The sequence below is a fragment of the Typopeltis vanoorti genome, chromosome 17, assembly GCF_054136105.1.
Source record: "Typopeltis vanoorti isolate ZY-2024b chromosome 17, IOZ_Tvanoo_1.0, whole genome shotgun sequence".
Taxonomy (NCBI): Eukaryota; Metazoa; Arthropoda; class Arachnida; order Uropygi; family Thelyphonidae; genus Typopeltis; species Typopeltis vanoorti.
Window position 1 is genome coordinate 93,047,342 of NC_143565.1, and position 17,362 is coordinate 93,064,703.

Here is a 17,362-nt window from a genome sequence, read left to right on the forward strand (position 1 = left end):
CTTGGATCATATTATTATTATTATTATTATTATTATTATTATTATTATTTGTGTGGAGTATAAAGGCATTTTTGAGTAATTTTAATACATCCGGAAGCTGTGGTAATACACACTGAAAACTCTTTCCTTCCTAGATGAACAAAACCAACATTACATGACTCTGCTATATAGTCTCTGCTACTTATACTTTTATATATAGAAGGAACCTTTACCTAGACGTATACTTGAATGCACTGATGTATATCATCTTACATATAAATGAGGAGTCTTCCGGTGTAATGGAACTTATCAGTATTGATTACTTCATTTACCTTTTCCTTCCTCATCTTCATATGATCCTGCTTCTTTACTCAACACTGTTTGGCTCTTCTTGTGTTCTCAAATTCATTAACATGGTGTTGCCCCTGGTTTTAAGAAGGAAAAAAAAAGCATTCATTTTCTTTGCCGATATAACTTTTATTATAATTTGAAAGTACGGCTGGGAATGGCAGAATGCGACACATCCAGTATTCTCCTGCAAAGATAATAACAATCATCTTCGCAACTCCTTATACCAACAAGGGTTACATTAGTGCGTTGGGCTAGGGAAGAAGTATTAGTGTAATGGAGTACTACTGGGTCTCCCAGCAGGCACATTACTGAGATGTGTGGGTATGTGTGCGAGTGATATTTATCTTTTATCTATTATTTCGCTTGCCATTTGGTTTGTCTCTGGTTCCATAGGCTCAAAAATAGCTCTGGAGGTGGTGGGGGTGTAGACATAGCTTACTATGAACACACACACATACAAAAAAAAAAAAAGATGTAGACATCTTTATATTTCGTAAGTACTCTGGAGATGTTTGTTTTCTTTAATTCCAATACACAATGGCAGCTTTTAGGTCTCGGGAAATACCACGAAAAAGCTTGCTAAATATTTAATTTGCATCTGCGTATTCTGTAGGTGAATGACTTCTTAGCTGTTTTAATCGGTTAAAGAAGAAAATAATCGTAGAAAAATTTGTTTTGTTTCATAACTGAAAAAAGTGTGTGTGTGTGTGTGTGTGTGTGTGTGTGTGTGTGTGTGTGTGTGTGTGTGTGTGTGTGTGTGTGTTTATTCACCTCTATTCTAGTTTCAGTCCACGTTTTATTGGAGTTATGTTTCAATTCTAAACGGAAATGTGATTCAGTTTAGAGCGGCAAGACTTTGAAGTTGGCTCAAAGAAAAGTCTCTCGGTCTTACATTTTCTATCCATTTTGTGAGTTCCGATATCTAAATACAGCTACATCTAGCACATGCGTTTTTGCCATGGTTTCGATTATATGCTAATCGGATTATGCATCGCTCGTAATCATATTACGCATTTTGAAGATACCTTATGCAATTAATGGTTAGCTGTCTTTATTTACAAACACCGAAAGGATTTATTTTGAAATAAAATTCAGGCAGTAAGAGCAGCTTTAAAATAACTCCACCTGTGGGAAAGACTTAAACTTGTTTTAAAGCTGAAATGGTGAAACCGAAATAAATAATGAATTTTCAATGAAAATAATGATGGTGATCACTAAGTATCTATACTGATATTGCAGGTTCTCTTTGCGTAAATGTGTGGCCATTGCTAAATTCTATTCTGGTCAGCGAATAGAATAGAACCAGATGAGAAAGAAAAAGGCAGTTCTACGCCCCTGTTTTCAGCAGGTTCTTGAGTTAGTTGATTTTTGGCACAGGCAAATAAGTTTTCTTATTATCGGATTTTAAATCCCAACTCTAGAAATGTAATCACCTACATCATATTTTAGACAATAAATATGCTTTTAGGGTTTAAATCGACGAGATGGTGTTAGTTTTCTGCCACCACATCTTCCCTGCTGGCTATAAAATCACCGAGAGCCTTAGGCTCAATTGTCAGTGACAGTTTAGAGTGAGATGGTTGCCTGACAATTTCCAAAAGTAAGTTAGGATTAAAATAGACTTTCTTACTCCTTCTGTGGATTAAAAGCGTTCGAGGTTTTATTACTTTATTTATATTTATCTTTTGAAATAGAAGATAAAACTGAGACACTGCATAGGAAACTTCTTCACATCCAATAGAGTCATGTGTATGCAGATATTATTATTATTACACTGGTATATCCATGGTGTTACTTAGTAACTTATCACAATAATAATACCATTTAATACTTTATTAAGGAAAAGCAAAATACTCCTTTCCGTCTTGGCTACATGTACATTATAACATCAATAAGATCAAATATTGATATTAGTTTTTTTCCTGACAGAACGTTAACAGTAAAAGTTCAGAGCTTAAAAATTAACAGTTGTGACGTCTGATGTGAGCTCTAACTCAACCAATATGGGCTAACAAAAAAACGGTAAAAAAGAAGTAGTCCTATGATGTATCCCCAGTATTTCTTTCAAATCTGAGTATTATTCGAACGTAACGTTTAATAAGGGAGCTTCTACGCTAAGCTGTATCATATGACTGAACAGCACCAGAAAGTGCTGTTTAGAGTGGAAAATTGTCACGAGATCAGTCGACTGCAGGCCATTGCAATAATCATTAAGCATATGCATCCGCAGATGTGGCCAAAAAAGCAGCTATATTGGGATTAAAAAATAAAGCAAAGGTAAGCAAAAGCAAAGAGTCAAGAAACTTAAATGCAGTCTCAAAAGATCCGATCTTAGAGGACTGGTAGCTTCATCTTAATAAACAGGAACATTTTGGTTAATGAAAACCTGAGTAAGGTAGATATTAAGCATTGAAAACATACTTAAAGAAAAGTTGCTAGGTTCTCTGTTTTATAGACGAACGTTCTTCGGGTTATCAGTTTAGATTTACATTGTCTTGAGTGTTTAAAAGAAAGCGTATTATGCTTCTTAGAAGACCCAATAAACAACAAAAGAAAAAAGAAAGAAACAAATACAAATAACTAATAATGAGAATGTGAGCGATTTGATCCATCTCTGTAATTGTGATTATGTTGATAACGTCAACTTCAGTTTCTGTTATGTTGATGTGTCAGATTTGAGGATGCTGTCTCTCCCATATGATCCGACCACATAGTTGTTTCATGTGAGGCAATGACAGACATTATAAATACTAGTAATGGCGGGGAAAAAACAATGTGTAGGTGATCACAGTTTTCGTTAATATCTTTGGCGACCTTTTCAGTAACTGATTTTTTTATTTATTTACTTTGTTTTTTGTCTACGGTTCTCTAACCATTCACTGCACAAATGGCACTTCGCTCTCACGCCTCTAATCTAGTTCTGTCCTCTCGTCAGCGACTTGCTAAGAGTAATTTCCTGCTTTTTAACAGTTCTTTGATTAAATGCTTGTTTAGCGGACGTACTGTTCTACGTAGGACAAAGCGGTACTAAACCTAAAAAAAAAATGAAAAAATACAATCAAACAATACATTCCCGATTTCTAAGGAACTGCTGCATTCGGATGATTATCTTGTTACTATTAATAGCACCCACGTACCCTTTTATTGAAGACGAATATTGCAGTGTTTGTAGGAGCAGGAGGCTCATTGATTGATCTTTCTCATCCATTGTAAACGCTCTACGTTTGACGAAATAGGTGAGGAACCCACAGAATAAGTTTTTCCTATTAATTCATAATTAAGTAAGAAATTGTTTCTGGAATTTATCTTATTAAATGTCTTTTTACTGGAATTCTTTTAATAGGAACTTTCTGATTACTATTAAAACATACTGGCAATTTAGTTTTTTTTTTTTTTAAAAGGTATGACTACAGTGGGTTGATAACGAACGGTATTTAGGATAAATTAGTTGAATGGCAAAAGCCATTTATTTCGAATGCGATTAAACTATGAAGAAGATTAGAACAATTGGTATTCTAATGTGAAAAAAAGACTCAGGTTGTCTGCATGAGATGAAATAACTAATTAAACTGACTTCATATTGTGTGTAATATTGTATCATTGTAGAAAAAAAATCATTTAGTTATTTTGCAATGTTTTTTCTTCAGCATATTTCAAGCGATCTTTTGACAACTACATAAATGGCATTGTCTGTTAGCTATCACAGATAATTGCACGAGTCTGAAGTAAGTTAAAAAAAAAAAAGATCTATTTCAAACATACGAAATTAGTTTGAAATTTCATTTTTTATTTTTGGTTTTATTTCTGGATAATTATTTTCTTGCCTGTAAATATGTTTGTTGAAACAGAATTGGTCCAAAGAGGGCGCCAGCTGACATTATTTTTTATATACCCATTGTTTGCTCGTACATTCTTTCTTAATGCTAGTTAATAATAATGAAACGAATGACTTTGTGTGACACCCTAAGCCTACTATTCAATTAAGCTATAAAAACACTGTGTCAACTGAGCCGATTATTACTACAAATACTCTTTCCTATCTCCTCTTTCTTGCAGAGGACTTATACTAATTAGAAAACCTACTTTAAGGTTTAACCTTTCACCACATGGCTGAGTGTGATCAGATACTTTGCAAACGTTTTTTTTTTTTTTCATTTATCTTAAGCTCATGCTCATACTTGTGAATAATTTAAATGCTGTGTACCTAATCTTTAATTATTTCTTTTTCTTTATTATGGAGACGATTGTTAAATCCCCTATAATGAACGCCCTCTTTTGAGGAAAAAAAATGGCTAGCATTCTTGAGATTCCACCCTGCCTTCGGTGCAGAAAAAAGCAACAAAGAAGGAATTCAGCTATTTTTTAAGTTAGAAATATACTAAGACATTTGGTGTGACGTGTTACATAACAGGTTCTATATTTAAAATGAAAAATCTCAGGTATATTATGGGACATATACGAGGGTGGTCTGAAAAGTTTTCGGCCTAACAATGAAAAAACGAATTTATAATTTCTAAATGATTTTTATTTTTCAACATAATCTCCCTTAAGACTAATACATTTATTTCAGCGATGCTCCAGTGCCCCTGTAGTGGTTCTCAGTAAGATTTGCAAAATATCCCTCTACAGCTGCATCACCTCTTGATTCGAAGAAAAATGCTGACCAGCGAGGAATTTTTTTAGTTTTGGGAACAGATAGAAGTCAGAAGGAGCGAAATCTGGGGAATAGGATGGATGTTCCAACAATTCATAGTGCAGATCCGTTAATTTTCCCCATTGCGAAAACACCTTTGTGGGCAGGTGCATTGTCCTGATGAAAGATGATTTTTTGCTTCTGCAAACCGGGTCTTTTCTCACGAATTTTTTCGTCTAGTCTGGTTAAAAGATAGGAAGAGTACTCCACGGTTATTGCTTTACCCTTTTCGAGATAATTAATAAAAAAAATGCCTTTAGTATCCCAAAACACCGATGCCACGAACAACCGACTTCTGTCCATTGTTTTGACTGCTATTTGCATTCTGGTGTGTAATGGTGAATCCAACTCTCATCCATAGTAACAAATCGACGCACAAAATCAGTTTTTTCTTCTTGTCAAAACGCTCCAAGCACTGTTGTGCTATTTTCTTGCGAGTTCGTTTTTGATGTGCTGTGAGCAAGCGCGGACACATCTTGCGCAAAGCTTTTTCATTTGCAATTCTTCATGCAAAATATATCCTACACGTTCCTTTGAAAATGCCCTATAGTGTCAGCAATTTCATGCACTTTGACTCGCCGGTCATCTAATACCATATCGTGCACTTGATCAATGATTTCTGGTGTTGTTACACTTTTTGGACGTCCTTCACGTGGATCATCTTCAAAGATGGTACGGCCACGTTTAAACTCGGCAGCCCATTTCTTAATTGTCGAAAACGAAGGAGAAGAGTGCCCATAAACTTTTATGAACTTTGAATGAATTTCTTTTGGCGTTAAACCTTCTTTCACAAAACATTTTATAACTGCACGACACTCAATTGTATCCATTTCAAGGAATACAAACAACACTGTTGCTTCAAACAGCTGTATAAAACAAACTAGTTGATAGAATGACTTGCAAAATGACAGATGTACCAACTTAGAAAAAAAATCGTGCCAATAGTGTTGCCATCTCTGGTCGAGGCCGAGAACCCTTTCAGACCACCCTCGTGCGTGTGTGTGTGCGTGCGTGTAATATTTAGTTTTTTTCTATTTAGTTAAATAAATGAACGATCTATGTGTATCCTTCCTCCAAATTATTGTATTAATAGTCATAAAAGAAGTATAGAGAAAAAGCTGGATACAGAATAAGCCATTGTTGGCTATTTATCCCAGAATGGTTTAGTTTGTATCCAGCTGACAGCTGGAGTAAAGATAAAATAAATGCACTAACACCTTTTATACCAAAAAAGAGTAGGAGAGGCTAATCAGCTGTGAGAATTTTTTTTTTTTTTGGAAAGTAGGTGGGGAGGGGACAGTCGGTGTCCATCCTTAGCCAGTCACAGATAGCTGGCCCAAGGCTATCAGTGCATTTGGGGAAGAAAGTACATCAGATAGTTTTCACCATATCGTGGTTCTTAACCCTGACACTATAGTTATTGCTCGAAATAGTGTGTTTTGTGGATGATTTTCTTGATTTCTGTGATTAAAAACCACGACTAAAGTTAAAGACGTAAAACTCCCGTTATAATTTTGATGAAGCCCTGTTGACCTGTTAGTTTTTATGTTTTCAGTAATTTTTTCATGATAAGAATTAAGAAAAAATTATGTTCCAGATATAATAATTATACTATATTACATTAATAAAGATTATCAGTATTTTAAAGTTCGTTGTGCCCAGCCCAGAGAGCGTGGGTTCGAATCCCGCCATGGGTATGGATGCTTATGATTGTCCTACAAACTTTGTGTGGGATGGAATCTGCGACCCTACCACTTATTCTAGCAGAAGACATCATTGCCAAAACCATGTGTTCTGGTATTTGCATAAGCAGTGGCCATACGACGTCCACGGAACCTGAAATGTGCAATTTTTATTATTTTTAAATAGAAGAGATGTGTGTGTCAGGTCTAATTATGATTCTGTTTAGAGTTAGAAAAACAAATGCAATTACCTTGTGCGATATAGCAGTGATTATCTGTAGGTTATGTGTCTATGAACTGAGCTTTGTGTGGTTTCTTCCTTTTATTCTTTTACAGAAGTGGATATAGATTTTTTTTGAGTTTCTCCATCACAGAAACTCAAATACTACTGGTATATCGATATACCTGTAGAAGAAACATGCCGTAAAAGAACTCGACCACAAGTTCAAACACTTTGATTATGTGCTAATTTTAATCGACTTGAGATGTGTCACACACACACACGCACGCACGCAAGAAACCCTAATAGGGATTAAAGTCCAGTCCCGTTTTTATGTGGACCCTTTCATAACCAAAACAATAGCGAGATAAATCCTTCGGTTGGATAGAACTTTTATAAGGACTTCATCAATTAAGATTGGTTAGTCAGTCTCATACGGAGGTAGCAGAATTTTTTTTTTATCCGACAACTCGGTTCTTCTCTCTTTCCTCTTCCCTGAAAAGCAGACAAACTGGTCGCTATGCAGTTATTGATACGTATAGATGGCTATAGGCCTATTTCATCAGATTTGGTGTCAGTATGTACCCGTACATATACGTTAAACATCGGAAGAATACGATAAATTGTTTTATGGTTATTGTCATATTAAACAGCTCTTACTGTTTTCTTATCTCTGTTTTTGTTAGTTTATAATGAGCGTCAACATTTTTTGTTATTTGTTTTCTCTTCCGTTGTGTATTGTTAATCTCTTATATATCTACCTACGCTACTCTAAGTCATTATTACTATGCCCGACTTTGCAAGCGCCAAATCTCTTTGCCTATCTATCCAAAAGCATGAAAACACATTTGTAATCGATTTCTTTGTGAAATCAGACGAATAAAGTGATGCAATTTGCTATCGTCCACTTATTCCGTGTAGGTTCTATTCATCTGTCGAATAGTGTGTTGCGCTTACATGAAACGAATTCTGGTTTTGCTTACGGCAAAAATGAATTTCGGAACGGCACTTGTTATTAGCAGTTCGTGAGTGTTTCCTTGTTGAATTTCAACGCGAGTCAAATTTAGTACATGCGATTTCATCATATTTTTGAACGCCTGTTTAAAATAAAACATTTTTTCTTTCTAAACAAGTGTAAAATATGCTTTAGTTTTATAAACAAGAAGAGAAATAATATAATTTATTAGTATTTCCACTAAATTCCTTTCCAAATAAAATATCATATATAATTTGCGCATATGTCAATAATTCTTTTAATTTATTAAACGATACATTATTATTGACACTAGAGGGCACACGTTGAGGTACGTTTGTTTTTGTTTATTATATTAAAGAAATTGACAGAGAAAACAAAATGATCTGCTAATATTTAATGATTAATTTGCGCATGCGTCAACAATTCTTTTAATTTATTAAACGATTCATTATTATTGACACCAGAGGGTACACACTAAGGTACGTTTGTTTCTGTTATTATATTAAAGAAATTGACAGAATAAAGGAAAAGTTTTGAACTGCAAATATTTAACGATTTATGAAACTGCAAGTAACTTAACTGGGGACAAATATTTTATTCAGTGCTGTTTTTTTATTCCCAAAGATATAATTCGGCTTCTTTTTTTTTTTTTTTTTTTTTTAGCAAGATAACACTTTTTAGCGGAAAAGAGAGTATGATCATTTCCCCTCTCCTTCTAAGTGGTTTTTACGCTATTTCTGACATCTCTCTGTCATTTCCTTCAGTGTTCATTCAATCTATCCTGAAAAATGTAAGCTGATTCCATTCTGCAGTTCGAAGTCGTTTTTTCTTGCACCTTGAGCATTCCAATTTGTACCGAAGAGTGTAGTATTTCTTACGATATATCAATCCCTTTTTGTTGGTTTTTATCTTCAATTCTGTCTAAGCATTACGTGTTAAAGAGCGGAATTGTTAGCGATAAATGTTTCCGATGGTTCAGTGTCATTGTCTTCACGTTTCGGATAAATCCTTGAAAATTTCCTTTTGGAAACATACGGGTGTTGGAATTTTACTGTGATCCACGGTGTTGTGTATTAGTCACGTAATTGCAAAATACTGTCGTTAACATTAATGTCATTTCCCATTACATTTCTCAATATAAATAAGGTTTCTTCACGGCTAAGTTTATTCTTGTCCTCTGACTTCTGAAAATAAACAATAGGAGATAAAACAGTATTGTGGTTACGCATATTAATACATTACCTTTTTTATTAAAATTATTTAACATAAAAATAAATTCAAAGTTTTAGACTATCCCTAATCTACTAAGTAGGTTCTGTATAAATTTTGTGCTATACTTGACGTGTATTTGATTGGATATGTGTCCGTATCCAATTAATATACGAAGTGATAGATTGACTTACTCTCTTAACTTTGTTATGTTTCTGACTTCAAAAAAAAAAATTTAATGTAAGTGCTTAGTAACACTCCATCTATTAGAATCAGTATATATAATGTCAGTATTTTAGGAAGAATAACATGAAGGACGGCATCCTGTGACATAATGTAACTGCGCAAATATGGCCCCTCTAACTTGTAGTTTCATTTTATTCGATAAATAAAGAGAATTATGATTTTTTCAAAATAGATAAAGCGCATATCAACATAATAAAGTAAGTTTCATCTTAAATATCGAAAACTAATTAAGACAAGCTAATTATACAAATTGCTTTACTAGAAATTGTTAGATTGAGCCATATATGCTAGCCTAGTTGGGCAACACACACACACACACACACACACACACACACACACACACACACACACACACACACACACACACACACACACACACACACACACACACACACACACACACACACACCGTAAGGCTAATCTCCATTTGCTTGTATTTTGTCAGTATCTAATTTAGAAGAATTTTTAATAGTACGAATCACTGATATTATGATAAAATCTGAACAGCGGACTTTATTATCCAAATTCTATCCTCTCATACTTTAATCAGAAATTGAAATCATTTCATGAAGTATTTCGCACCACAAAGACTGCAAGCGTTTATTCTGGTATTTTAATGGGCATTTCTTCCAGAAAAAAATTCTGCTTAGCTTTCACATTTGTTTAGAAGAGACCAAAGTAAAAGGTAACTATAATCAACGTTTAATTTTTTTAGATCAACAATCAATTTCAGAAAGTCCAACTAGTATCTGTAGCAGCACTGCGAACTTCTAGTATCACCAATGTGGATCAACTTTAACATAGTTCGTTTTACTGAAACTAGATCTTATTACTTTCATACCAAAAGCTTCTTATATAAAGATTTTTTTTATTTGAATTCATACGTTTTTGGGATCTGTTTAACGCAGGTTTTTTTCTGTTTATTTTACAATAGATTATTGGTACATTTAAACCATGAGAAGAAAACCGATCGGTAATAGGTATTATCATCATATTGATGATAATAATTGATTACTTTCCTTAACTATGAATTTTTTAAATCTCGAATATATTTTATTTCAAATATAAGTCCAATATTTATTTATAAATCAAAATTCATTACTTTTTTGTGACACTTGCGCTCACGATAGATCGTAAACTTGACCTCCACTAAACAGAGGGAGTGGGGGTGTCATACCGGCTGATTAAGATCATTATACCTAAAATCATTCACAAACATACAACACTGGATTCGAACCCACAGCCGTATGTTGGAAAACATAGATACTCCATTAGCCAATCAGGTGTCTATTGTTTTCATTAAAAATAATTAGAATAACTTTGAAGAAGTCAAAACATATTTTTACATAATAAATACTTCACAAATCGGAATGAAAACTCATCTTATTGCCCATGGAAAGAACCGTTGTTTTTATGTAGAATAATTAATTATTTGGGATGATAAGCTTCTAAAAAAAGTTAATCATATTTGTTTTTATTCTTTTCCCCATTTATTCTTTATATCTTCAATCAGTAACGCATACGGGTAAACCGAGTGTATTAGGAGATATCCTGCTATATTTTCTTCAGACTGGATGCTGAATCCTACTTAGCTTCTCGGATAGAAGACAGACGAACTTTTAGGTCGAAAAGTCTGAGTGGTTAAACCCTTTGACACAGAGTTAATATATATGATAATTTTGTATCGGGTATTCGGATCTTTACCTAACTCCCTAAGGTGTTCGATTGGAACACAAATGTATCTCTTTAATGCTTCTTCCTCATCGGAGTTCCATGAAGGATGCATGAGTTCGATGTGCACATGAAGAACTCTTCTAGTATGCTAATTAGTACATCTTCAGTTATAAGAGTAGGTTTTTTTTTTTTGTGTGTGTGTGTGTGTGGATAGTGCCAGCCACGGAAGCTGTTTAGAAAGATTCACCTTTGCTGTTAGTAGCCGAAGTTATTTTAAGATAATACTCCTAGTATGTGTGACATTTTAAAGATTTGCCGAAGACACACACACACTGAGAGAGAGAGAGAGAGAGAACAAAAATACTTTACTTAACTCCAAGGAATGTTTACAAAAATTACAGCATTGTGTTATATGTAAAACGAGGTCATGTTTTATTGGACTAACGTTTTATTTATTGCTTCAATTATTTTCAGAATATCAGCAAAACATCGAACATTTCGGTCATTGCAGAAGCGAAACTACAATGTCACCCTTCTTTCCAAACAACTTGGTCATCTCTGTCACGTTTGTGGTCATCGTGTGGACCGTATGGCCAGTCATTGGATATTCGTGGGAAGCGGCTGGATGCCACAAAGTGGGTAAGGCAAATTCTTCTTGACTGGTTATTATATTTGCTGTAGTTTTACGCTCGTTAAGTGTTTATGGACAAAATATTCAATTAAAGAAGTGATTTAAAGGCTGTATTATACGCTGTGTTGAAATACTGTAAGTAGCGACAAGAATGAAACATTAAGATAGATAATGTTTGTCGTTGTACGTGTCCTGCTATATGAAGCTGTTTGGTTGCATTATCCAGGAGGCTATAAAGCTTGTCTGTTGTGCCCTTAAATGCGTATATTATCAGCACGTCACTTCCTCCGGAAAGAGAGTTAAGTTTCGTTTCTGATGAGTTAATTTTCTAAGTCTTGTTAACCAAGGTCATATCGACTGATCAAACGCCATGATGGAAGTTTTTTCCTTTTCTCCAGGTCGAAAAAGACCTAAGTTCGTTTTCTCATACTACAAGAAGACTTTTCGACTGAAGGGAGGATGGTTATGTGGACAGGAACAAGCAATGCTTTAGCCTTAGATTTATCATCAAGAGAAGAGGGTAATTTTCAGCAACTTTCATAACATAACAGTTGCCCTATTTGCGAGATAAGAAGCTTAACATTTGGAGATAATAAACTCTCTTTCTCTCTCTCTCTCTCTGAATCAGCTTAACTCAACTTTGTCAGCAGAGGTCCATAAACATGTCTCGAACTTTGACAAGTTTTTCTGTCGATTCCCTTAAGATTGAAGAGTGCTGAGATGACTTATAATCGTCATCAAAATATGATATACTTGAGCAAAAAAAAAACATCACTGGTACAGTGTCACTAATAGCGCGGTAGCGATATATAGAACGAAGTGCAATATAGTTAACGTTTCTGACTTATAGCCAACAATCAGTACAGCAACGAGGGTATGAAGCCTGTGGCAAGTGTCTAATTTGCGTTACCCCCCCCCACCCCCAACTCAAAATTGACATAAATTTTGTCATGTGCAATATGACAAAATTTATTAACAAAAACCCCATCAAAATGAATTGCAGTGTGTTGCAGAATTTGTGTGTCTAATGCGGCATATTGCGAAATTTAAAAATACAATATAAAATAACGGACTTTTAATATCTAATTATTTATTTTTATTTTTTACGTTTTGCACCTAGTTGCGTCTGTGGCGGGCGCCTCTTTCGCTGCGGACAATTTCCAACTTAAAATGAATTCAAATTCTGTTTTAGCGAAAATTACGCGTATTTTGGAATACTGTTTGTTAATCGCTCTTTACTCTGCCTTTCTTAGAATTAATTTACGAGCTTACTTTTATTTATTTATTCGTATGGAGTTTCCTCCCTTTTTCTCCCCCATCCCTATTGGGGCGAGTTGATCCCCCTCATGGGGAGTTAAGTATTTATGACTGTAGATCCGTGTGTGTTCATGGGGCCGGCCGGTTTGCCGGATAAAAAACTCCAGATAAACTGGCGGAAAAAACTCTACTGCCCGCATCCAAGACCGGCTAACTTGGCTATAGCTGAGGAAGATCCTCAAATTCCTCACGTCTTCGACGGAAATCGAGCCTGGGACAGTCCTTCTCCACTCATATGGTTGCGAAGCGCACAGCCATTAGGCTAACCACGCGGATACGAGCTTACTAATAAATATGCTACCGCTTAAACTTCTTTCTCTTGTTATCCGAAAGTTTAGTTTAATATAAAGTAAACCAATATTTTGCGGATTCATTAACGTAGTTTTGACATGAGCATCTTATTACAGTCCGTCCTTAATTAATTTGCATTAGGATTAAAGGCATTATCATCTCGTACATGATTATACTGCCCTTGCAGTAATGATCTTAATCTTTTTGACCTAATTTAGAAAATAAAACACTAATAAACTCCGATTACAGATACGAGTGCTGCAATATCGCTTATCAAAGAGACACATTAAATCTTCGTTGAGTTTTTATGTAATGACATTTTCACTTTTCAAATATCAGCTCTATTTTATCGAGGTAATCTTCATATCCATAAATGATATAACTGAGACGTTAATTTTCTTTCAAACTGGTTTCTAATGGATGTAATAAGCTAAAAAATAAATAAATCACTCGTCTTTTAATTAAGACTGCATGATTCAAAACTCTGTCTGTGATTATAAAATAACCCCAGTCATTGTCGTAATAGTTGACGCATGTATGAGTTGTTCATAATTCAAATAATACCTGTAATTACATGACAGCATTACTTCATCACTGTTAAAGGTTTAAACATTAAGATTATTATTAATATCATCTTCCTTATCGTTCACTGCATTAACTCGAGGCATTTTTTTTGCAGCCACGGTAGTTCGAAGTCTAATTTCTTGGATAAGATGGTTAATTGAAATTCTGTTGATTGCTACATAATTTGGATTAATACAATGTCTAAGCCTCTTTAATGCACGTATTCGGAAAATGGTCTACAAAAATACCCTTCCGACAATTAATCTGACAGCCTCTGTAGCTCAGTCAGTATAGACGAAGTCTTTTGATCGGAAAGACCTGGGTTCGATTCTCGTCATTTACGTGAGGAACCTTTACCTGGTCTCTTTTGACTAAAGGTGAGTTTACCGGTCTCATACGGAGTTGTGGGTTTGTCATTCCTCAAAACAGCCAAACCAGTCTGTGAAAAAAAATCGGCTACAGTCATAAATATATAGTACGGCAAGGAAGACAACGGGAAACCACCTTGGTTCGTAATCATCTCTCCAGTATGGTAGTGTAGCTACCCCCACCAGACGTATAGTTGAGGGAATAAGATAGGGAAACTTAATCTGACCTGGAAAAGATCCCGAATTTTTTTTTTCTTTCGCAAGAAAGGATTCGAACCCAGCTCTCTTCCTTGGCGAGTGATGTGTAGTGAAATCACGCAGCCAAGGACGCATTAAGCTAATATAATATAATATAATATAAAGTTTATTATTATAAATATTAGCACTGTTTTCCTATAAAGATTTAGGGCTCATTGTGTCAGCGAATGGTATATGCACTCATGAGCCAAAACATGTAGTAGACATGGACCAGCTAGACAGAATAATGTGCAAGAGGTCTGCAATCAAACGAGGCGCTTGGTCGACCGGCGTATTCCACATGATCTCACAAATGTTCTATGGTGGAACATACGGAATCCTTGGATATATGCTCTTCGAAATGCTTGCATAATGCGGGCCTTGGGACACGGGATGTTGTCGTCATGTGACCAGATACGTCGGGCCGCATTATCACCATGTAGGGAAATACTTGATCAGAAACGATTCCATAATAATTAGAGGTCAAGGTGTGTGTTCAGTTGAGACGACACAGTTATGTTCATGAGGATGATCCCTATACCAGGATACCCTCCACGCCACTGGCCTGTTTCCTCACATAGAGAGATCCTCATAGTGATTTCTTTCCTATCCAATGCAGGGGCTCTATCATAAACAATAATTTCGATATGCTTTTAAATCTTGTTTGTTTTGTGGAGAACGATTTCATTACTTTTATTAAAAAATAAACTGCATTTAATTACCGTATCTGCCAAGAAAGGATGATCTTTCTTTACTTTGCATATAACTCCCATTTTCTTGACAAAGCGAAAACAAAACAGTGCACAGGCTCTTGCATAAAGTATGCTGTAGATAGACACACATAGATAGATAGATAGATTGAGAGAGAGAGAGAATGGAAAGATTGAGAATCTGCCAAATAAAGCAATCACGAAGAAACTAACAAGTTTCCAAGTATAATGGGATGAAGAAGGCTTGGTTTAATGATCTATTCACTAACAAGTCGACAGCCAGCTGGAGAAAAAAACGTTGGAAACTTGTGTAAACGACACTTCCCCGCATGTTATTTGCAGGAAATGGCATCGAATCAACGCACTTCAGTTAGAGAGTATCCGTATATCAGATAAATAGTGATGTTGCGTAATGCGGGCCGACATTCTGTGGGAGTGTACGGTCGCAATATAGTTAGAGAATCCTCTGCCCCAAACACTACCTAGTGTTCTTTTTTGTAGCCGTGAGGCTGTAAATTAGCTTCTTTGTTTAGTGTACAGTTGACCAGATACTATTTACTAAAGGTTAGCACTCGACAGTGAGCAGCGGTCATTGAACTGGATGATTGTAATAGGCCTACAAGCGGGAAAAGTGCTAGCGTGTTTGTTATCTTTAATGAAAGGCCATTTTCTTCCTTTTCTGCTTCGTTATTTTTATGTAAAGACATCGTCTGTCTTTCCATAACATTTGAAACATTTAAAACTAAATAACGTGTCAACAGAGTTACATTTAGATGTGTGATGACCCTTCGCTCAACAAATGATGAGAAATCTCGTTTTGAACGAGATTTCTTATCATTTGTGAAGAGATTGGTTTTCTGTTTGCTCTCACTGCTTTCGGTGTTTGTTGGTTGGTTATAAACCAGCATTATTTTTAAATAACACGAAGCTTGCGGTGTAGTTGGACCTGCGCCATGAACACATAGAATACGTACTTCCGGTTCTGTGCGCTTTACAAAATTGATTGTGGTCAACCCGACTTCTTCCTTCAATAAATAGTATGATTGATAGGCGGGATATTGCCGCTATGGACTTTATTAACAAGTATGTCTAACTTGTTAATAAAGTCCATATTAAACTGTTTTTGTAACTGTTTTTAAACTGTAAGATCGTTATATTATTTATACTAGTGATAAGCAACCAATCGATCACATAATTTTTTTTTTTTTTTTTTTTTTTTTTAGAATCTTGAAAAATATGGAATAGATAGCATGAATTCTTATTCATCTTCTTCAATCATTTTTCTGTTTGGGCGAAGACCTCCTAGAGTCCTCTGTTCAATTCTGTCTTGAGCTTTTGTTTGCTATTGAGAATGATAGCCATCTCTTTAATCTCGTGCTCTCAACTCCCTAAGCTGAAAGATTTCACATCCTTCAGCTAAGGAAGCATTAAGCCCTTAGCATTTGTGATCTCATACAATCAGGAAGCGACAGCTGTGTTCTTTTGTTCTTCCTTTTGGTTGTTTTTCCATCTCTGAAGCACAATTCAGATATCATCTTCGTCCATTTTAGAATGTTATATGCAGTGTCGGCTCGTGTCTTGAAATCGTGGGGGTGCTGCAACTTTCGAAATATACGTATACACTGTAAGTATAGTGTATACGTGTTTGGATAAAATATCAAAATTATGGTAAAAATTAAAAAAAAAAAATTAAACATGAAAAAATATTGTTTATTATCGATAAAGTTATACACGTTATTATAATTCAAAATTACTTAAAAATAAAATCCATTATCATAACCCCAATCATGTTCTTAAATAAAAACTATAACAAATGTTGTCTTTAATTGTAATGTCCAAATATTTAAAGAGACGGAGTAAACACGATAAGCACTAAACACTCTACTATTGGTGCAAACTGCATATAAACAAAAGTGGAACTGCGCGACGGACAGTGCCGCATTACGCTAATAGCTCGCATCTCACTGTGACGTGCATATGCTTGCGCGCATAGCAATATGACACTGTGGTAAACACAGTGCTGCTAGCGCCCTCCTGAGTGCTACAAGATGGATTTTTATTATTTTTTATACAAAATAAGAGAATTGTATAGGATTGTCGATGATAAAATTAAATACTACAAGCAAATATAAATAAATGAATAAATATATTTATATATCGAGAAAAATTGGGGGTGCTGCAGTTCCGCAGTGCCTATGCACGAGCCGCCCCTGG

The 17,362-nt window shown here is 35.1% G+C and overlaps 1 protein-coding gene across 1 annotated transcript in view; it reads left to right on the top strand.

The window, feature by feature from the left end:
- LOC150097643 (thyrostimulin alpha-2 subunit-like) overlaps nt 1–17,362 on the top strand; it is a 47,926-nt gene that overhangs the window by 17,540 nt on the left and 13,024 nt on the right. The window contains exon 2 of the mRNA XM_090407313.1: nt 11,505–11,669. Coding sequence (XP_090263439.1) covers nt 11,555–11,669 — 115 coding nt within the window. The 5' untranslated portion in view covers nt 11,505–11,554. The remainder of the gene's footprint in view (nt 1–11,504; nt 11,670–17,362) is intronic.